The sequence below is a fragment of the Symphalangus syndactylus genome, chromosome 11 (assembly GCF_028878055.3).
Source record: "Symphalangus syndactylus isolate Jambi chromosome 11, NHGRI_mSymSyn1-v2.1_pri, whole genome shotgun sequence".
Taxonomy (NCBI): domain Eukaryota; kingdom Metazoa; phylum Chordata; class Mammalia; order Primates; family Hylobatidae; genus Symphalangus; species Symphalangus syndactylus.
This window is the reverse complement of record NC_072433.2, coordinates 11,293,613-11,317,224: the sequence shown is the minus strand read 5'-3', so window position 1 is coordinate 11,317,224 and position 23,612 is coordinate 11,293,613. Positions and strand designations below refer to the sequence as shown.

General features: G+C 34.7%; 1 protein-coding gene across 1 annotated transcript in view; it reads right to left on the bottom strand.

Annotated features, from left to right (window-relative positions):
* Positions 1–23,612, bottom strand: part of TRPA1 (transient receptor potential cation channel subfamily A member 1) — a 55,539-nt gene that overhangs the window by 18,469 nt on the left and 13,458 nt on the right. The window contains exons 5-17 of the mRNA XM_055298663.2: positions 22,778–22,886; positions 22,112–22,257; positions 20,934–21,070; positions 18,701–18,749; positions 16,938–17,037; positions 16,135–16,235; positions 14,921–15,090; positions 14,671–14,835; positions 12,994–13,108; positions 11,854–12,020; positions 10,011–10,104; positions 6,374–6,433; positions 5,736–5,831 (exon numbers count right to left, since the gene is read on the bottom strand). Of these exons, the coding sequence (XP_055154638.1) occupies positions 5,736–5,831; positions 6,374–6,433; positions 10,011–10,104; positions 11,854–12,020; positions 12,994–13,108; positions 14,671–14,835; positions 14,921–15,090; positions 16,135–16,235; positions 16,938–17,037; positions 18,701–18,749; positions 20,934–21,070; positions 22,112–22,257; positions 22,778–22,886 (1,509 nt within the window). The remainder of the gene's footprint in view (positions 1–5,735; positions 5,832–6,373; positions 6,434–10,010; positions 10,105–11,853; positions 12,021–12,993; positions 13,109–14,670; positions 14,836–14,920; positions 15,091–16,134; positions 16,236–16,937; positions 17,038–18,700; positions 18,750–20,933; positions 21,071–22,111; positions 22,258–22,777; positions 22,887–23,612) is intronic.

Genomic DNA, 23,612 nt, shown 5'->3' with positions numbered 1-23,612 from the left:
GCTGCCCAAGGGAATGATTCTTATCTTGCCTGAATCTAAGCTCTGACACGAATGGGTGCCAGGAGGGGATCACTGATAACAAAGTAAATCACTGGGTCTTAGTCAAGCACCAGAGAAGATATAGTTTCAACAGACAGATCCTAGGCAGTGTCCCAGTATCACGACTTGCTACAGCACCAGAGATACAGGGAAAAAGAGACAAAAAGTCTACCACATACTGAAAACAATTAACAAAATGGCAATAGTAAGTCCTTTCCTGTCAATAATTATTTTAAAGGCAAACGGTTAAACTCTCCTATTAAAATACAAAGGTTGATTGAATGGATAAAACACAGGATTCAACTATATGCTCTCTACAAGAGACTCACTTTAGATATAAGAACACAGGCTGAAAGTGAATGGATGGAAAAAGATATTCCATGCAAATGAGAACCTGAAGTGAAAAGAAACAGCTATATTTACATCAGACAAAATAGACTTTAAGACAAAAACTGTGACAAGAAACAAAGAAGGACAATATATAATGATAACAAGGTCAACTCACCAGGAAGATACAACAATTATAAATATATACCCACCTCACATTAGAGCTGCCAAAAATATGGAGCAAACTTAGAACTGAAGGGAGAAATAAACAGCAACACAATAATGGTAGGCGACTTCACTATGTGACTTTCAGTTATGCATAGAACAACAAGACAGAAGTTCAATAAGGAAACAGAAGACGTGAGCCACAGCATAGATCACTTTACCTAACAGACATAGAACAGTTCACCCTATGACACAACAGAAGAATAGACATTCTTCTTAAGCACACATAGAACATTCTCTAAGATAGACCACATATTAGGCCACTAAGTATTAAAACATTTCAAAAGATTGAAGTCATGTAAAATATCTTCCTCACTGCAGTGGAATAAAACTAGAAATCAAAAGTAGAATGAAAATAGGAAAATCAACCTGTGGAAGCTTAACAACTCACTCTTAAACAGCAAATAGGTCAAAAATTTAAAGTATATCTGGAGACGAATGAAATGAAAACATAATATACCAAAATGCATGGGGTATAACTAAAGCAATACTAAGAGGCAAGTTTATAATGGTAAATACTTAAGTTATAAAAGAAGAAAGATTTTAAATCCATAATTTAACTTAAAACTCAAGGAAATAAAGAACAAACTAAACCGAAGAGTAGCAAAATGAAGAAAATAATGATGATTAGAGCAGAGAGATAAATGAAATAGAGAATAGAGAAACAATGGAAAAAATCAATGAAACCAAAAGTTGGTTTTTTGAAAAGATAAAATTAACAAAATTTTACTAGACTAAGGAAAAAGGAGAGATGATTTATTGACTATGACACCAACAGGACAGGCAACTAAAGCAAAAACAGACAAACAGGACTATATAAAGTTCAAAATTTCTTCAAGTCAAAGGAAGCAATGACCAAAGTGAAAAGGCAACCTATGGAATGGGAATAAATATTTGTAAATCATATATCTTATAAGAAGTTAATATCCAGAATATTTGAGGACCTCCTACAACTCAACAAGACAATCGACAAATGGGTCAAGGCTGTGAACAGGCATTTCTCCAAAGAAGATACACGAATAGTCAATAAGCACTATTGCTTATGCCTATTGAATGAGAAGATGCTCAACATCATTCATTATTAGGGAAATGCAGTTTAAAACCACAATGAGATACCACTTCACATCCGTTAGTTTGGCCAATATCAAAAGAACAAAAAATAACAAGTATTGGTGAGCATGCTGAGAAACTGGAATCCTTGTGCATTATTGGTGGGAATGTAAAATGGAAGTCATTATGGAAAACAGTATTGGGGTTCCTCAAGAAATTTAAAATAGAATCACTACAGGATCCAGCAAGCCTACTTCTAAATGTGTATATGAAGAGTTTAAAGCAGGATCTCGAAGAGATATTTGTATATCCATGACTGCTATAGCATTATTCACAATAGCCAAAAAGGGAAAGCAACCGAATGTCTTCAACAGACAAACAGATAAGGAAAATATGGTATATACATACAATGGAATATTATTCAGCCTTCAAAAGAAGGAAGTCTTGTCACATGCTCTAACATGGATGAACCTTGAGGAGATTATAATAATTGAAATAAGCCAGTCACAAAAGTACAAATACTGTAAGATTCCACTTTATATGAAGTACCTAAGGTGGAGAAAAATCACGGAAAAAAAAGTAGAAGGGTGGTTGCCAAGGGCAGGGGGAAAGATGACGGAAGTTACTGTTTTATAAGTATAGAGTTTCGGTTTTGCAACATGAAATGATTTTAGGCATCTCTTGAGTAACAATGTGAAAATACTTAACACTACTGAACTATGCATTTAAAAAGAGTTAAGACAGTAAATTTAACTTTATGCTTTTTACCACAAGTAAAAAAGAAAAGAAATACCCAGACAAATTCTCCTTTAAAATACTGGAACATTGGGATAAGGTCATAGTTCTCACCACACCTTAGCCTCAATTCTAGGCAGGACTCCATTTCCTCAATAGTATCATCATTGCCAACTTGTACATCCTTCCAAATCCTTTCCTGTATTTCTACACAGAAACACCCATGTTCGAAAACTCACATGTAGTTATAGAAAAAAAGGATAATTATTTTGTGTTTATGTTTTTAGTCAAATTATGTCTTCAATTTGCTTATTTATTCAACACAGCCTAGAAACATATCAATGTTATCTAAAGATGCATCAAGAACATTGTTTTTAAATATTGCTTAATATTTCATTATTTGGATATAGTAGTTTATTGAGACCTTCCCTTATTTATAAATATTATTATTGTTTGACATTTTATAATTAAAAATGACACAGCCAGAATGGTCTTCTTAGCCCTTGGGGAAGGTTTTATTTTAATCTGATGAGTTATAGATTTCACTTCTAGAAAATTCTCAGGCATCATCCTTTCAGTTTTCTCTCTATCTTTCTATCTCTTTTTAAAAATGTCCATCTTTCTGAAATAACTTTTAGATAGAAGTTGGACTTTCTATTTTTAGCTTCTTTGTATTAACTTTGATTTGATTGTACTTTCCAAAATTATTCTACCAAACGACTTCTAGGTTTTTGCACTAAACACCCACTTACATTTTGAAAAACCGTATACTATAATTTTCATCAGTACTATATTAGATTTTTTCAATTTTAGTGTTCATAAAAATCTTTTCAGAAGCTTATTTAAAATTTTGATTATTAGGGCTACCCACAAGCATTTTGGGTTAGTAGGTCTAAGATGGGCCTTAGGAACCTTCATTTTAACAAGAACCACAATAATTCTGATTCAAGCAACCAGAGATTCCAGTTTAAAAACTACTACTGTGACACCAACAATGGAATATTTCCAGGTTCATCATTTTTCTTTTCTATTTATTTTTACCCCAACCATTTGAAAAGTAATTGAGATATATGTATATACAATATTCTGGGGGGAATAAAAGAACCCCTTGCAAATATTCGTTATCAATTGGATGCCCAGTGGAGCCCGTAAAGCTATATATCTAGCTCTTCTTGGGGAAAAAAAAACTGGCAGGATCTAACTATTATTTTTGAGACCTCATCTAAGCTTCCACGTAGATTTGACTTTTTTTCCATTTAAAATTAATAGTTTCTTCAAGCCAAAATAAAAAAATATGGAAAAATATTTGTGAGAGTAATTCAAAATGTTACTATTAATATTTTTAAAACATACTAGAAACACACACAGATATTTGTTTTCAATGTGCTTTCATTAAAACAATCCTCTTATGTTTTTGAAATCTTGTAACTGCTTCTAAACTAATAACAAATACAGCAAACCTACCCCTTGAGGCATGCAAGTACATTGTAAGTTTAAATATCACCCAAATAAAGTGTAAATAAGACTTAAAGTATCCAATGCATTTGTAGCTATGTTAATGGATTTTCCACAGTAGCTCTACTCTTGCATGCACCATTAATGAAAATAGCCTCTCACTGGCTCCAGTTTGTCTTAATCTCAGTATCTGATTTTTTATGTTCTCTATTTGGTCCATCTAGACTTTCAAATTTTCTGTGCACAGTAATTTCCCATCAGGCCAGTTACCTTCCTAAAGAGCCCCACTCAGCTCACTTAGAACTAAAGCAACTTTTCCTAAGCTATTAAGGCATTGTAGAATCAATCGGGTGCTCGTTTGATACCTAGTACATTGCATTTATCTAAGTGAACCTATTTGTTTAGATTACACTTTGCCCATTGTTATATATTGTCTATTTCTTTTTAGATGCTACATAGATTTTATTTCTTCCTATTCTTATTCTGATAATGGAGACAAAAATAGATACATTCTTTTCTGTTAGAAGTATTGCCTATTTTAAAAATTATAATAAAAAAACACATATATATGCAACAAATTTTCTAAGTAAAACTGTAGTCTGGTTACTTTTAGATCACTGGGCTATCGATTATGAACTATACTAATAGCAAAACATATCATACTCAAGGAGAGCTAAAGTGCTTACAGCAATGGTGAGTCAGTTGCCATCACCAGTGTTAAGGGCATAAAATCCCCACGAGTCTGCATTCTCCAGGCTCCAAGTGCTCAGTAAGCCTTGTAGGTTTAACTTTGGGTGATGGCTGCTACCATGGTCTGTACCAAAGTCTTCAATATAGGGAAATGAACTCATTGAAGGTGAATAAAAATTCATCATTGGCCTAGAGCAGTGTTTTCTAATAGAAGTTTCTGCAATGATGAAAATGTCTTCTACCCATGCAGTGCAATATGAGAGCTGCAAGCCAAATGGGCTACTGAGCATTTAAAATGTGGCTAGTGTGACTGAAAAATAATTTTAACTTTATTTAATTTAAACTAGTTTTTAAGTTAGGAAGCCACATGTGACTAGTGGTTCCCATATTAAATAGCCCAAATCTAGACCAAAATTTGCAACTCCAGTCCTCAAATATGTTTTGTTTTACATGCACACAATTTTAATTTGTTGCCAGTATTTACACAACTGTGGGCTGCTACTGCCACATGACAATGATTTGTTGAAACTAGCAGCCACTGTCCTTTTAACCAGAAGCCTAAGTTACTTGTCTGTTACTGTTTTCTCTGTAGTTATTTCAGTTTGAGACCTTTGATTTAGACTAAAGGGGATCAAATGCATTATTTTCATTGCTTCATTGTCTAGAAACATAAAAGCATCTTTTTAAATAATAGCTACTTTTTAAAGAGTTTCTTGGGAAATTTAAGTCCATGCTGTGTCTTAAAAGCCTGCTTCCAACTAAGTTCATTCATCTGGACTCTAAGATCTAATAACCTCCAAATGGTCAGAGTTTACCTTGGAGCCCAGTGGCTAGCTGAACTTAGAAGCTGTGGCTGTGAAATATCACCCCTTGCATTTTCCTGCGGTTTACACTGGAGAAAACTCTTGAATGTGTAGGTGGATAGAGGTGGCAAGCAAGTGTTACCTGTGTTGTCCATGGTTTATTTGATTCTGGATTGGAGCAGGTCTTATGTGACCATTAGAAATGAAGTGTAGAACTTTATAGCAATTGAAAAAAAGGATTGCTTTCTTTATTAAAAAATAAAGGTTTGAGTCACATGGTAGACATAGACATAGAACTATAAAACTGGAATTCTCTCCATCCAACAAGTATTAAAACATTTTAGACTATTGTATCAAAACATTTTAGAACCCAACTAGAAACCATTTAGATAATGAAAACATTGAACTTACATTGAGGGCTGTAAGAGGTTCATATATAACATCCTGCGTAGGTGTTTTTTTGGTGAATTCTAATGGACATTGAAGATATTTGAAATTATACTCGATCTGTAGAACACAGATTTTTTTTTTTTTTTAAAAAGTACAGTTAGGCAAGTATAGAATCCCCAGAATAATTCTTGAAAAAATCAAATACACAAGTTTACAATTCTGCTGAAAATTAAGTGATTTGAAAAAAGTTGAGTTATTTCAAGTGGAGAAAACAGATTAAGTTATTGCATATTAATTCTAAAAATAAATATCCTGGAAGGCTGTTATTCAATTGCTTTATACCTCATAGGCATGGAAAGAGAGGAGTTCTCAAAAGATCATTTAGATCTTTTAGATCTTCATTATTAAGGCACAACTACTTACGAAAATATAAAGACTAGAAACAACACTAAGTGATGCTCTTAGAAACTGTTAAAATATTAGGGGAAAACCGAGAATGTAAGGGAAAAAGTCTCTCACAAGTAGGTAATACAATAATATGACAAATTAGATCAATACCATCTACAGTAGATTACAGATCAATAGTAACAATATTTTTAACATTTTTCAAAGAATTATAACAAAATAAATTTCAGATAATGATGATAAAATAAACTTACATAGTAGTCTCGGCAGGACTTGTCTTCTGTGGAATGCAACATGCAGAAATCTAAAAGTACCTTTGAAAGAGAAAAACCAGCTAAGATATTGGGGCAGTACACTACATATTAGGAAAGATTTTATCCTATTTCTAAAATAATACACAAGACATTTCATTTCCTTTCCTTGGTTTCTTGCATCTCAAGAATAAATTATAATCTATGTCATTCAGGAACAAAGTTTAAAATACAAAATGTTACAAATACGTCTGCATGCCTCAGAAATACCAGTGATTCAGAAAAATACCATGTGCTTGAGAATAAAAGTGCATGTACTTAAATCTGGGTAAGAGATATTCCACTAGTTGTGCCTAAGATTTGATGTCTTTCTGGGCTTTCAGAGGATATATAGATTACAGGTTGAGCAACCCTAATCTGAAAACGTGAAATTCTAAATGCTCCAAAATCCAAAATGTTTTGAGCACCCACATATTTCCATAAGTAGAAAATTCCACAAGTGAGCACTTAATACAAACTTTGTTTCATGCACAAAATTATTAAAAATATTATATAAAATTACCTTCAGGCTATGCTTTTAAGGAGTGTATGAAACACAAATGAGTTTTGTATCTGCACTTGGATCCCGTCTTTATGATTCCTCATTATATATAGGCAAATATTCTGAAATCCAAATCATTTCTGGACCCAAGAAGTTGGGATAAAGGACAGTCAATCTGATTCCTTTGCTGAGTACCTTACTGCGACACCTTATTGTTCCTAATCAAGATTTTTCATCCCAGCAATGGAGTCTTTCTATGGTTTAGGTCCCATCTTCTGAACTGCCCCAGTCTGGAGTAATGTGTTTGCTTCTATACCTCATGTGCCAAGCAACATGGACAGAGTATGTGTTTAGAGGGGGTGGAAAGGATGGTGGGGGATAGATGTTGTAAGGAGAAATAGATGAAGACTCTCTAGATACTCAACTCAGGGAAGGAACACTTATTGGGTCATTAGAGCCACCCCTACGGTGTGTGGGAACAATTGTTTTTGTGGGGCTGCATAAACAATTTGAGACACCCCAAATCTAGTGGTCTAAATTTATGGTCCTGAGAAAGAAATACCACCTAGCCAGGCTGCCCTCTTGGAACCAGAACTAGACACAATACCCCATATGGCCCCATCAATGCATCTAGGACCTCCTGGGGCATCTGGTGCACCTGTAGAACTTGAGGGTAGAGGGCCAGACTATATCCAGAAGGGAAGAAAAAGCCCTGGCTGGTCTCAGGTACTGAAGGGACTAAGAAAATTACAAGGAAGGCTCTGTTGGTGACTGGATAGCAGTACTGGAGGTCACAACAACCATCATGAAAAATAAAGACAAGACTAGCCAGTAGTGCTGTGCAAGGCAGAAACAGGCAGGTCTGGTTGTTATCGTTTGAAAATTGTGTAATAATAAATGTGTGCAAAATAAAGGATGGGCTGTCTTGGGTGGGGGCTGGGGAGATTTCAAGAGCAACTTTTCAGAAACGTTGTACAAGTATTTCAAAGCATTATGTCCGGGTAAATTAAGACATTTAAGTTCATTTATTTTGCTGAAAAGTAGTCACAATACAAAAGTAATAAAGTCATTATAGAAAATTACCTAGAAAATATAGTAGCATAAAGAAGAAGTTAAAAACTAATCCTAATTCTATAACAGATAATTCTTATTAACATTTTGGTATACATTTCGACTGCTTATTATGTTTCCACATGTGAATATTTCCACATTGTTTTACAATTATAAATAACGTTGCAGGAAACATTCTGTAAAAATCTGTATCTCTGATGATTCATTAAGACAGATTTCAACAACTGTAACTACAGAATAAGAAAGTTCGAGATTGAGTATTTACGCGTCCTTTGATGAGATGTAGGCACCTAAAAAGTTAATCTGTATGCCATTTCTGTACTGGACTGGTTCCAATTTTCATTAGGCATCATAAAAAACCGCCCAAAATATTTAGTGCACAGGAAGTCCTTGTTCAATAAATAAAAAACTATAAGTGCTAGTAGTACTAATAACCGCATAAGCAGTACAAAAATAGTAGAAGGTATATTATGTACAAACCATTATCCTTAGCACTTTATATATTTTACCCCCACTTTTGTAATCACTTTGTAAGATCAGTGTTAGCATCATTATTTCAGAAATAGAGAAAACAGAAAATAATGCTCAGAGAGGTGAAATGACTTGCCTAAAACAACACAGCAAAAGGCAGCCCCAGGATTAAATCCCAGGACCTCCAGAAGGTTCCAAATCTGGCCTTCTATTCCCTGTGTCACTATATCTTACTGCCTCCTCCAGCATTTGGATGTATTTTTCCTTTGCATGACATCTGAAGTCATTCTGCCTTTCTTGGTTATTCTATGTCTGTCCCAACGCTCAAATCCCAACTTTCCCAGATTGCTTATTTGCATCCTTTAATACTCATCTGCTCAACAATTTGTGCATGTTTGTCTTGTCTGGGGTGTCCGGTCATATGCTAGTGTATATTTAATGTAGCAGACGGAGTCACATGTTTAAAAACTCACAGACGCCAGGCAAGTAATGGAAATGAAAGAATCATGCCAGGCATAAGAGCTTTTATCCATTGTTCCTGAGATGTTGGCTATCCTTGGGCAAGCTTTTATCTTCACAGTTTGGATAAAGTCATAATTCAATACTTCTCTACTATAAGGAAAGCAATTGCATAAGAATGACAATATGTGACAACTAGGCACTGGAGCCCAATATACAAAAGGGAGAGGTGGGGCATTTTATTTTATTTTTATTTTATTCTTTTATTATACTTCAAGTTCTAGGGTACATGTGCATAACGTGCAGGTTTTTTACATGTATACATGAGCCATGTTGGTTTGCTGCACCCATTAACTCATCATTTACATTAGGTATTTCTCCTAATGCTATCACTCTCCCCTCCCCCCACCCCACGACAGGCCCCAGTGTGTGATGTTCCCCACCCCGTGTCCAAGTCTTCTCATTGTTCAATTCCCACCTATGAGTGAGAACATGCGGTGTTTGGTTTTCTGTCCTTGTGACAGTTTGCTCAGAATGATGGTTTCCAGCTTCATCCATGTTTTTAAATAGGAGAGTGATTGTCCCATCCATGGGAAGCAGCTGGTGCTCAGCCCAGCAATTCCTGCCTTGTGAGAAGGCAGGCCCAGGTACAAGATCTCATTCTTATGAGAAGCTAGATATTTAGAGGAAAATATAACTGGAGGAAACCAGATACCTTAAGGAAAGCATCCTGGTTTCAAACATTAGCAATTCATGCACATTTGAAACAACAATAGCATGCATGCCAAGCGAAACATATACAAAAGCTTTATCAGCCAACAAACACCAGTTTGTAGTCTCTCTTATAGGTGTAGATTATTTAAATAAAAATTATTTTACCATATTATTCTCTATTACATGTAATAACTAATAGGATTCTTTAATCCAAGAAGGCCTTCCTTAAATAGTTATTGTCTCATTCCCTTATAGCCTGTGGAAAATGCGAAGTTTTGTTTAAAGCTGGAAATTATTATTATTAGGTAGTGATTACAACGATACATCCTCAGATCATATATATCAGGCATAAACCCAGGAAGAATTTTGTTTTAGAGAGTTTACCTTCATGCATTCAGGCAGGTATTCTATCATTTCTGTAATTGGACATTTATTGCCTGGAGAATTATGACTAAAAACCTTAAGACATTCATCCCATCTGTAAAAAATAAATAAGTAAGATAAGCACAGGTCTTCATCCTTCTGCTGTGTACAACAGCTGAAACTCAAGATTAACTTTAGGGGAAACCTAAACTTAAGCGTATTCATGAAAGGCAATGCTCACCCTTGGTTCCAATGGAACCAACACGTAAAGCAAGATCAACTCAGTAATAGGATCCTTGTCCATTAATGGACATTAGGAATGTGGGCAAAATTCAGGATGGCTGTTATAATCATTGTTCTGTCTCTTTATCTAAATGCCATTCAAAGAAGCTGGGACTATATCTTCTTTTTCTCCTGAAGTTATGAAATGGTCAGTACTTACAGAGCTGACCACGTTGGGTAGAGATTCCACATTCACATACCTACACCATCAGTGTAGTACTGGTCCCATATTTAATAACTAATACATGTGTACATCCTGTATTGAGTTAAGCTACAAATTAACACGTGTAAAGTGCATTGATAAGCATAGCCTCTGCCAGAACATTCCAGATTTTGCCCATTTTCTTCATCACCATCCAACTGAACAGGGTAAGATGGTGCTTACCATACCAAGGAGGAACTAAATCTATGGCAGGAGGCAAAGAATAGCCCATTTATCTCCAAGATCTTATCCAATTTTCTGTTAAACTCTATCAATAAAACCCATCTAGTATATCTACATTATCAAAAGAAAAGTTTGGATTGAACACTTTCATTAAAAGTGCTTTAAAGGGATGATTAGTAGGAGAGTTTTTAGACTGCCCATGCTCAAAAACACAGGCTTGATGTGCCTTGAATATGAGATTGTTCGCTCTGTGTCCACTACTAGGTGACACTGGGCCTTTGTGCATATTTATCTGTGATTATTATAGAAAGTGATATTATAAAGATATTATGAGAAATGAGACTAACTATCCTGACTTCATCACTAAAATTCCTTGGAGTATGGTTTAGAAACCCACCAACACCTGAACCCCTGGAGTCTCACAAGAGTGATGTGAAGCTTGGTTTTATGTACCCACATTTTATTTTTTAAGAAATATAAACTGAAGATCAGAGAGATTAAACAATGTGCCTGTTGTCATCCAAAAAAATTCATTTATAAATTTAGGTAGACATTTAGAAATAACTAAAGGAGTATAATTGGATTGTTTATAACACAAAGGATAAATGCTTGAGCAGATAGATACCATTCCCCATGATGTGATTATCATGCATTGCATAGCTGTATCAAAGCATCTCATGTATCTGATACATAAACACACCTACTATTTACCCACACAAATTAAAAATAAAAAGGGCCAGGCACAGTGGCTCATGTCTGTAATGCCAGCACTTTGGGAGGCCGAGATGGGCGAATCACTTGAGCCCAGGAGTTCGAGACCAGCCTGGCTAACATGGTGAAACCCCGTCTCAATAAAAAATACAAAAATTAGCTGGGCATGGTGGCTCATGCCTATAGTCCCAGCTACTCAGGAGGCTGAGGCATGAGAATTGCTGAAGCCCGGGAGGCAGAGGTTGCAGTGAGCAGAGATCACACCACTGCACTCCAGCCTGCCCCACAGAGCTAGACCTTTTCTAAAAATAAATAAATAAATAAACAAACAAACAAATAAATAACTTTAAAAAAATTGATGTAAACAACTATTTTAAATTTTGATTAATGGGTGAAACTCATTTCTTTTCTCTTATTTTCTCTCAGACTTTAAATCATCCCAACACCAGAGAACACTACATGACAGTGGACAGGAAGACAGTGTACCTTTTGCTCCTGATGATCGTAAGAACCACCTCCTTCCTCTTGTTGTGAAGTGCAAGGTGCAAAAAGGAGGCCTGCTGCTTGTTCAGGACTATGTCAGCATTGTGGCTCAGAAGAAGTGCAACGGCTTTGGCGTGCCCTTCCCTTGCAGCAAAGTGAAGTGCAGTGTTCTTTTGAAGAAAAACAGACACAGAAAATGTGGTGACAGTGTCTAATCTGTCTTATTTCACTGCTTAACTGCTTAAAAGACATTAGTGACACTAACTATTTAATACCAAATACATAGCATTTAAAACTGGTATTCAGAATCAAGCTTCAAAATAATGAGTTTATAGTTCAAGCATGGTGTGTGTGCATGTGTGGGAAGTGGATCTGTGTGTGTGTGTGTGTGAGATAGAGAGAGAGAGAGAGAGAGAGAGAGAGAGAGAGAGAAAATGAATTCCAAGTCATTTGTTTCGTGTTGCTTTTGCAATGGGATGATTCCACAAGGACAAAGGACAAGCTTTTAGGGTAAAGATGTTGGGTTGAACACAGAAGAAAATCCTCCTGAGATTAATCATTTGTAGAACAGTGGCTTACAGATTTGGGGCTTCACAAGCTTGTAAATGTTTTTTAAAATCAGTGACTGTTGTAAGTTTGCCCATTTTTAGTTTCCCCACATAAAGACTTTTTTTTTTTTGAAAAAGGCAACAACAATCTTCTATCCCCATCATTTTATGAACGAATGTACATTTCAAAAGTTACTCTTCCCAAAACAAGGAAAGACATAATAGCACAATAAAGGGCAGTATTTCAAATCAATACACTTCAAAATAACACTTATCTTAATGAAAACTCACCCCTGCCTTCATTTCTCTGGACCTACCAGGGAGTAAATGTTTTACCATCAAATTTCAATGGCCTGTGGACCTTGCTGCTCTGTGAGACTGGAGGTTTCCCCAACATTCACCCACCCCTTGGTATTCTCCCATTTCTGTTGTCTTTTGATTCATACTTCGCCTCAAGAATCCACTTGCTGAACACCCAACAAAAGGCTGGGAATAGAGCAAGGAAGGTAAAAGGTGTCTAGGACAGTTTTCTAGCAATGTTGGAAGTTTCTGCTATATCGAGATTTTGGGTAAGCATGAGGCCCACAGTACATACCCCGTCTTCATCCAGGCGATCTGTGCACTTCAAATTAGTATCAAGAATGACCTTCATGGTCTGAGTGTACCCGCCCATGGACGCATGATGCAAAGCCGTCCAGCCATTGTGGTCACTGGTAAAGAGTTAAGAAAAGATGTGTGCATACACTTAACAGATGAAATGCGGGATGGGATGCCACTTGGCTTATTCTAGGTAAATCTGATGACAACAAAAAGCATAACTGAGATCTGGCAACTAAATATTTATAAAACATTTATAATAAATGAATTAATTCCAAGCTCAATGATCTTAAATGACCTATTTCTAATGTGATTCACACATGTTTTTTATTTAGTGGTTTAAAATATGAAAGTATATAAACACATTACCAAACACTTTTGGGTAGGAGAAGTATGCTTAGCATGTCTGTGTCATACATCATTTTTTTAAAGCTATAATGAACTGATACACATCAATTTAAATCTTGTTTTATTCTTTCAATGAACATTATATCAAAATTTTTTTATGAAGTAATGTTAGTCTTTGTGGTCAATAGTTATTGGTAATACTACTAATAATATAGTACATGGCTATAAGATACTTAGTGTCAGTTATTATTCTAAGAGTTTAAATCTGAAAAACTTTCCTCTTGTGCTCTGAAAGATGCTTACTCAATTGCCTTGAAAAATGTTTATCCTTTTCCACAGAAATTCAAGATGTAAATACAATGAAGCCTTGTCATATTATTGTCATATTATTATCTTTTTTCAAACTGGACAGAAAATAATTCCTGACACTATTTAATTTCAGTGCTAGTGAGCAGATGTTTTAGGGTGCAAGAGCCATGTTGCTATTTCAGTTATGATGTAATTAAGCAACAACTGTCTGGCCTGGGTCTACTTGGGTCCCCTTTGCAGGTCAGTTGCTTGGTGTTTCTTTGTAAACCAGAAGAAACTGAGCAAAATATTCATTCTTATAGCTGTAGCACCAATTTGCTGGCATCAATATTATGGTAAGGAAATGTGTTTTCGAACATTAGCCTAATAAGCTCTTTGCTACTGCTATGGTAAGATATCAAATGAAAAACCTCGGTAAAATGTTTCCAGGTTTTTTCTTTCTTATCACGATATCATTTAATTATGCCACATATTTTATTATACTTACATATTTTAACTTTGTTTTGTTTCTTGTGCTTGAATTCATTTAAGTATAATCAAATTCAGAAATTTTTACTGTCTCCTGTTGTCACTTAAAGGGAGCTTTTTATGTCTACCATTCATCAGATTGAATGAAAAGTAGAGTATTTGAACTTGTATGTTTTGTGTGTGGGTGTACATGCACACACACATACACATCCACGGTTTTGTATCTATATAGGAATATGGCAGCATGATGAGATAAAATATGAGAAACTATATTTCAAAGAAAGGTTCTGAGAAAGACTGCACAAAGCCACTTATTCTGTGACTTCGAACAAGGTTCTTCAACGCTATAAACTTCAAAGTCTTCGTCAGTTGGAAATAATACTGACTTTCCTTTCATATTTTTAGAAGTTACATGTGTTTTGATGATAAAATAAAATGGATAAAAGTACTTAGATATAAAGTTAGACCTCATAATTAAAAATATAATGAAAAGATAGCCTGAAAATGGCTAATTAAAGAAACTATATAAACTCCAGTCATATATCCTCACCTGAGAAACAATGCACCTTTTTTCAGAAGAAGCTGAACTACTTTATCATGTCCATTCTTTGCTGCCAGATGGAGAGGAGTCATTCCATGAAGGTCCCCTTCATTCAGAAGCCTCGTATCACTTATGTCTTGTAGGAGCCTCTGACAGGTATTGATACGCCCATAACTTGAAAAAAATTAGGTTTCATATTTTCAAGGCAAATATTAAACAGAAAGAAGACATGTTCATACATTGCTAGACTGACCCTTACCTGGCTGCAAAATGCAGAGGTGATTTCTTATCTTTGCTTTTGGAATGAATGGACACATTAAAGCCAAGTAGGTTATTTACAGAACCAGGGCCCCCCTGTCTACATGCATAATGTAGAGGAGTACACCCATCGTTGTCTTCATCCATTACCAGCTGTTTGATCTGTTGCATCTATAGGAAAAAATTAATATCATACAAATCAATCTGCTATTATGCTAAAATGATGGTTTTCAAACTATTCTGTAGGAAAATATTTTCCAACAAGGGTCAATATGTATTCCTTAGGGCCAAAATTATAAATAACCTAAAGGATTTGAGAGTGAAATAAATATGAATGAAGTTGAATGCTCTGTCTTCATGTAATGTACATTACCATATTAAAGGATCTCAGAGATCATGCCAATAGGAAAATGTACTTAACATTTTTAACTCAGCATTTTTCAAATATATTTGATCACGGCCCTTCCCTCTGCCCCTCCTCTTATTTCCTCCCACCCCCAAATACACCCAACAGCTTCATGTTAATATGTTCTGTTAGGTAAAATGGATGGGATGTTAACATTAGGTTTACTTTATGTTTTATATGTATAGTAAATAAAAAATGAATGATAAATGAGAAGCTTAAGCCTATCAATGAATATTTTGTTATTTTTTAAATGTTCAAATACATATATATTTTGATTATTAAAGACAGTGGCAATATTGAAATCTATTGACGATAAAAATATGATGTATTTCACATACATGTGCTAGTCACTCAGTAAGTATTAGCTGGTGAATATAAATATAAAAATAATGCTTTCAACCTCTCCTCAGCAAGTCAAGTATGCTGAGTAATTTTTCTTAATTGATGGTGGAGTATTGATAATTCATTCTTATACTTGGCTTTTCCACTGATACGCAAATCATAATGGTCAAAGAATGAAGAAAATCAAACTAATTAAAGTTGTTATCTTTATCATAGATGATTGCATATGAAGTTTCTCTGTAAGTTAAAAAACTCAGTCTCACTACAATTAATTATCATTGTCATCATCATCACCACCACCACCATCATCATGTTGTAACTAAATAGTCAAATATGTCATCTTTATTTTAAAACATTTTTAAAATTCCAGAATCAGTTTGTATAATAACAAAATTTACAATAAACAAAATTAGCTTATTTTCTGTTGAACCCAACTCAGTTAATGGAAATCCATAGATATATATTACCTGCATAAATTCAGGTCGCAGATTTTTTAATCCATAAGGTTGCTGTACAGTTAAATGCAGAAAATTACGTCCAAAATTATCTTTTATGTCTACTTGGGCACCTAAAAAAAACACTATGTAAATATAAATTCATTTATTTAAAGCATTGTTTATGTGAATTTTCAACTTAGCAAAAAAAAATTGACTTAAAATATTGTTGACCTTTAGTTTATGGGAAATTGTGTTTAGATGAGAAAACTAAACATATTTAAAATCAGGCTTACCTTACTCTGTGTGTGTGTGTGTGTGTGTGTGTGTGTGTCTGTGTGTGTAAGTGGGGTAGAAAATATGTGATGCATTACATAAATACATGAAGCCTTACCTTTTAAAGCATAAAATATAAGTATAGACACATTAGAGATCAAGAAAGAAGAAGATAGCAGAGAAGGACACCTCACTTCTTTGTTATCAGAGGCCCAGGTTAGAATCTAAAACAGGGAAAGTTATAGTACCTACACCACATAGGACTGATACATTGAAAGACAATTAAATGTTCAGCAAATGCCTGGGATATAACAATTGCTTTATAAATGCTCTCTACTATTGTTCTGAAATTATCTTTTTAAGTATGCTCCCTTACTGGACAGAAAATTATTCTAGACATGAAAAGTGTTCTGTTTATCTTTGAATTCACAACACCTGGCCCAAGGCCTGGCACACAATAGATGGTGGCACACAATGAATGTTCATTTGGCACACAATGAATGTTCATCCAACCAAACTGAGTAGTACTTTAAAAGACTTGGCTTGGTCCGTCTTGGTACCTTTAGAGAGCAGCAAATTTACAATATTCCAAGATGCCGAAGCAGTTGCTAATATAAGTGGAGAGCGTCCTTCAGAATCAATCTTATTAATATCTGCTCCCTAAAAATCAAACAAACCATTCAACAAAGAGCTTAGAAACAGATAAATCATCATGTATTGTAATCTCTAACTAATTGTAATTCATTGATATAGAGTGTCTATATTATGGCTAGCACTGAACCATATGACTAGTTATAGAATTATTTGAAAGTTTCCCATAGTTCATATGTTGTATCATCGGAAATCAAGAAATTCGTTTACAACTTCAACAAGAAATTATTCTCACATATTAGGCTTTTTACTGACACCTGGCAATAGCTCTTGTTACCACTTGAACCACAAAAATAATATCCTTTTACTTAGATCAATAGTTTAGTTTCCACTGCAAGAAATAATTTTTAAATGTCTATAATTTTAAAAGTCTCCCAAATTCATTACATATATGATTTAAGAAACATTTACAAAACACCATTCACTTTTTAAAAAAATCCTATTTTATCAGAAATAGATGAACTGAAATAATTGAATTGAACTCACTCAAATTCTAAAGTAAAATTTTAGCCAAACATTTATTTAAGAAAATTTATATTTAAAAATCACATTAAATATATATTTTAAATGAATAAGTCAATGTTAACCATTACATATTATAATATTTGATATGACAAGAAATCAAAGGCCTTTTAAAAATTCATGGAAATAATCCTGTATTTTATATAGGGTAATAAAAAATAGCTTAAAATCCAAACGTGAATATTTCTTTGTTCTTTTGGGGCCCAATGAATATAGATGACAATGGGGGCAGCATCCTCTTGGCAAGCTCCATGGTCAGTGAGGCTCTGCCACAGTTCTCTTGCCTGGTGAAGAGATGGCAGCCTTTGCAGGAAACCATGTATGACTATGGTTTATGGTTTATGGCATATAATGCATAGTTTCTGGCATATAATGAGTCTCCCCAGGACTCTTCTGTGTAATTATCATAATTTCAATAGTTATGATTGGCAACACACACATGTTCAATACTACAAATGGAAATCCGTCATTGCTGATATGGTGCAGCTTACATAAATTCACAATACATTCATCCGTATAAAGGGCTTATTAAAATTCAACTCAAAAGCTGACTGATTCCACTTCCCAGAGTGAAAAAGATCTCATGCTTCGTGCTTTCACTTGTAATAAATCTTTCACAATATTTTTCAACTCCTCAGTTTTTAAAGGTGGCATTGAGGCAGCTGTGGTAGGAGGTTCCCCCTGTGCTGCCTATCCTGCTGCGTATCCCCTGCTGCCCATCCTGTTGCCCGCCTATCCTGCTGCCTAGCCTGCTGCCCATCCCCCCTGCTGCCTATCCACCTTAAAGCCACCAGGGCTGAAGAAGGGTCACCGCCCAAGCTCACACTCCCGGAAGTCCCTCTTACAGGCCATGGGAACAGCTTTCCTTGCAATGTACCTTGCAATGTACCTGCCAACTTCCTGCACTAAAAACACTGATATGGATATCCAAATTATGCTTTGACACTTCTAACTGTAATAGTTTGGCCATTACGTATGCATACGCAATATACTCTGCTTCCAAGTATGTCGATCATCCTTTTGTACACTGTTTTTGCTGATAAGCAAGAAATTAAAATTTGATTCATTTTTGAAAATCCATATTATGTAATTATATGATTTCTTCAATTATAAATAGTAATAAAAATAAACCAGTAAAAGGAATAGTTACCACTGAAATTAAATAGTCTGCTAGTTCATGGTGATCAAACAATGAAGCTCTGAAAAAACAGAATTATAAACATTATAATTAAAGTACTATTGATGTAAATACAAATGTATTTAATAAAGCTACTATATTCAGAAAGTGAATTTAATCATAAAATAACATGATGGAATGTTAGAGAATTAGTAAGCTTTCAAAATTTATAATTTGATTCTGATTAGGGTAGCATTGTCAAAGTAATAATAATAGGCGAACACCAAATACATCACAATATTTTCTTCCTCATCCTTTAAAAAACCTATTTTATCTTGTAAAGTCACCATAAAGATGTTTGAAGTGAGTAGTAACATCTGTCCCAACAAAGAAAAGACAAGGAAATCACTGGTATTGCTATGATCATGGGGAATAGCAACAGCTACATGTAAGGTGTCCCTCAAATTCACTTGCAGGTTCAAAAGCCCCTCTTTGGGGGGCTTCTCTTTGGCAAAAGTTAAAAGGCAGTGTTAGCTTTTCTGAGTTTTTATGAAGCCAAAAATAATTATGGAGAGAACTGAAAACATGTTGGTATCATCTCACAGGCAGTCATAAGCAACACCATAACAAATGTTAATATTAATGATTTAAAGCTTTGTGTTTGCTATCGCAAATCTCATTTCTTTGTTTCAAGGTTCTCTCAGCTATTTTTGGCCTTTTATACATAAATTTCAGAATCAGTTTGTTAATTTGATTGACAAAAGGTTGCATTATATTTAAAATATATTAATTATATTTAGTAATTATAAGGGAATAAATTCTAACATTAAGGCCCCATTTTCCTAAGATAATTTCTCATTATGCATATTAATATATTAAGGCTGTGTTCTAAAGATACATTTTAACAATAACCAAATCATTGGGTTTGCAAATTGGTGAAACACTGGAATCAAAGAGATTTTTTCTTAATTACTGAGATTCATCTTAAAGATTTTGATATATTCTAGGTTATAAATTGGCACTGGGATTTTGTGAGCTACCCACATGATTCTAATGTGCAACAGTTTGAGAATTTCTGGTCTAGAAGTTAGTCTATCTATTGAGTTTTCGTTTTATTTCAATGGCTTTTTTAACTTCTTTTTTACTGAATCATTTTCATATCACCAATCCTGGATTCATATATGACAATCTGTTTTTCACAATCTTATGTTATCTTCATATATTTAGTTTTATGTAACTGATTATTCCTTCCTTTAAATTTTTGAAGGTCTCAAATATCTTTATTTAAAAATTCTTTTTGGAATGCCCTATTATTTCTATTTTCTTGGAAATAAATTAGTCTTTGGTCAACTTTGTAGTTTTTTATTAGTTTTATGCTATAAAATTTTAGGTTGCAAATTCATCCTAAGAGGGAGTTCCTTTCTATTCACACATATCCTATTGTGCCTGGTGGTTTGCTGTGTACATTTATTAGAAACAGATCTTATATTGGTAGCTATAGTTTCTTTTTTTTTTTCTAAGAGATACTGTAGAATTCCAGGTCCAGTTGCCTATTGAAAACATATTGGCAGCTCTGACTGTGTGTGCGTGTGTGTGTGCGCACGTGTGTGTGTAAGAGACCAAGAGAGTGAAGGCTCATCTCAGATACCTCTTTCACTCACATGGGTAGCATCTGATACTTGTCTTTCCAAAAGAATTGAATTTCCAGTCTACAAGTAAGCCTATGGCTTAATAAACTTTGCCTGATGTGCGTTTCTGTTAAACTTCAAATAAATTTGTTATTGTTTTTGGAAACTTGGTTATAATTTCCTAAAACTATATCTTTTGAAGCCATTTATCTATAATCGTTGGTGAGCAGGAGGGATTAGCGTGGGGGTGACATATCCATATGTATCTGCTCCATTTTTATCACTAAAAATGGGGATAAAATAAATGTGAGAAATTGGAACAGATTAGAAATGGCTTGGAAGACTGTGTATGTAGACTTCTTTAGCACATAGAAAATTAATCTTGAGCCTATATCCACTGAACTTGAATCAGAATATGCCATAGGTGATTTTATTTTGTGAAATTTCTTTAACATTCTACTCCCATTCCCAAGGAACATACGCGATTCCAGTTGATCCACAGGGTCTTTGTTATCTTTGCCCTTTTCCTTTGAACCACAAAATCTTTGCTAGCATTAGTGCTAACTGCTCCTTGCAATGTCTAATTTCACTCATGAAGATGAAAAATCTGTATACATAATCATAGGTAGGGAACTTGCCTGTGAAGCATGGTCTCATGACATCCATCGGTTGTGTTAACAATATCCACGCTACCAGAATAGGATGATATCATCAATTTAACAATCTCAGTGGCTCCCTGGGTGGCAGCAAAATCAATGGCTGTGCACCTTCCCTTCTGTAAAGGGTTTTAATGCTAGAATCAATGTTTAAATCTCAATGAAAGAATATAACTTACTTATATTCAGCTGTGAGCTTTTTCTTCCCAAGTTCATAAAATCAAGGAATATCTATCAGGCTGATCACCATTAATCATCTGAAATGTGATAGATATTCCTTGATTTTATGGACCTGCAAAGAAAAGCATCCACAAACAAATTGTAGCTGACAATTGTGCTTCCTTCTAATATAACAACTCTTGGCATACACTTCCACCATTATTGTCTGGGTGCCATCCTTTTCCCCAGGGAACATGAGAACAATGTCCCATTCATTGCTGTAAGCATTCAGTGTATGAAGTGACTTCAGACCCCATACCACCATTGGCAGCTCTTCATTTCTATACTGAAGGGACAATATAGAAAAAGTTAAAAGGCAGTGTTAGCTTTTCTGAGTTTTTATGAAGTTTCCAGAAGCCACATGAGATTAATATCCAATCTTCTCTTCCTACAGAAAATACAGGCCTTTGTAGTATCTTGGAGGGGAGCTTGTTGCCACCCAAAACTCAGACATTGAAGGAAAAAGGGCCAGAACTCTCCACTTTTGGTCAGAGATGCCTGCCATAAGGTCAGATCCCAAACACAGTCAACACTTTCACATACATATTCTTAGAAATTAGTTAAGTGGTCCTTAATTTAAAAATGATAACTCTTCTGAGTAGGACTAAAGCCAAATACATTCATGATTGGGCTTTAATGTTCCTGGCTGAACGTTACCATCTTCTGAGGGTAGGCCTTAACTTCTTTAATGGCAACTGCACTAGATACATATTCTTTGCTGTATCTATATTTGTGTCTGCAATTGTTTTGGGAAGCTCTGAAAATACTTTACATAGATTGAAACTTGGGGTATTCTCTTGTTCTGCTTCTGCAGAAGCAGAAGGAAATATGTATTTCTCGTATGTATTTCAATCTAAATTAACTGTAAAAGAGCTATAAAGTATTTTATATGCTTATGACAACTCTAAGATACAAGTATCATATAGAATATGAAGAGTTACCTCCATTGGGTCTATTTGTGCACCATTGTCCAGGCACATTTTGATCATTTCCAAGTCACCATTTTGCACAGCCAGGTGGAGAGGGGTGGCTTTCCCATTATTCATAAAGTTAATGTGCAACTGTCTACTGTACCCATGCTCTTCACCTTGAGAAGAAAATAATATTCAACATAACAAATATATAAAATAAATAATAGGGAGATTTTTTTATTAAAAAATATGAACAAAGGTAAAAAAACAATGAAAGGGCACTGAGACACATAAAAGCTTGTGTTTAATTCTGTTAAATATTTTTCAAATTAGGCCGGGTGCGGTGGCTCACACCTGTAATCCCAGCACTTTGAGAGGCCATGGTGGGAGGATCACGAGGTCAGGAGATCGAGACCAGCCTGGCTAACATGGTGAAACCCCATCCCTATTAAAAATACAAAAAATTATATGGGCATGGTGGCATGCACCTATAGTCCCGTTACCCAGGAGGCTGAGGCAAGAGAATCACTTGAACCTGGAAGGCTGAAGTTGCAGTGAGCTGAGATCACACCACTGTACTCCAGCCTGGGTGACAGAGTGGGACTCCAACTCAAAAGAAAAAAAAAAAATCAAATTAATAGCATCCACCAAAATAGACTTATTTATAGTATATAACATAGAAAAGCCTCGACTCACCAAACCTTAGTATTATTTCCATGCATTCTTTGGAACCTGAAAATGCAGCTTGGTGAATAGGGAAACATCCCCATTTATTTGATTTACATGGCTTAGCTCCTTTGTTAAGCTGGAAGAAAAGACAGAACGAAAAATGACACCAGTTAAACCCCAGATCACAAGGGTGGATGGGAATTTACGTGCCTCTCCCATATCATTTTACTATTATATGTCTGTGTAAAAGCACATAGAGAGCTTCATATGTTATGAAGTCTAGGTAAGAAGGTAATTTTGAAGTAGACTAAGATTCTGAAATAGAGATATTTTATATCTTCCAAAGAAGTAACAACGTAGACACAACAATATCTATCTCGATACCCAGCAATAAAGTCAACACATTTTTCAATGGGATTAATGAGATTTTTGAAGCCATTATCATGACTTCCATAACCATTTTCAGTTTCTTATGCAAATAAAGTGATATATCCTAGATTCTTTTCTCTTTATTTATGCAAAATTAATAAATGAATGTGCCACTACTCTTGTTAAGCCATGATAATCAAATATTTTCACTAATGAAGTTTCTTAACTAAAAAGATGTTAGAAGGACTGAATGTTCTATTACCTTTTTATGTGGTCCAATCATTTTAAACTACCATTCTCTGTAAATCATTAGCCTTCAGTTTTAAGTACCTCTAATTACTACAAAAAATTATTTTGAAAAAGTAGAAAAGTGTGAAGAAGCCAATTCCACCTATAATCTCAGCTTTTAGAGGTAGTATCAGTTTACTCTATACATAATAGTCCAGAAATTATATATATATTATATATGTAGAATCCAGAAATTGAAGATGTA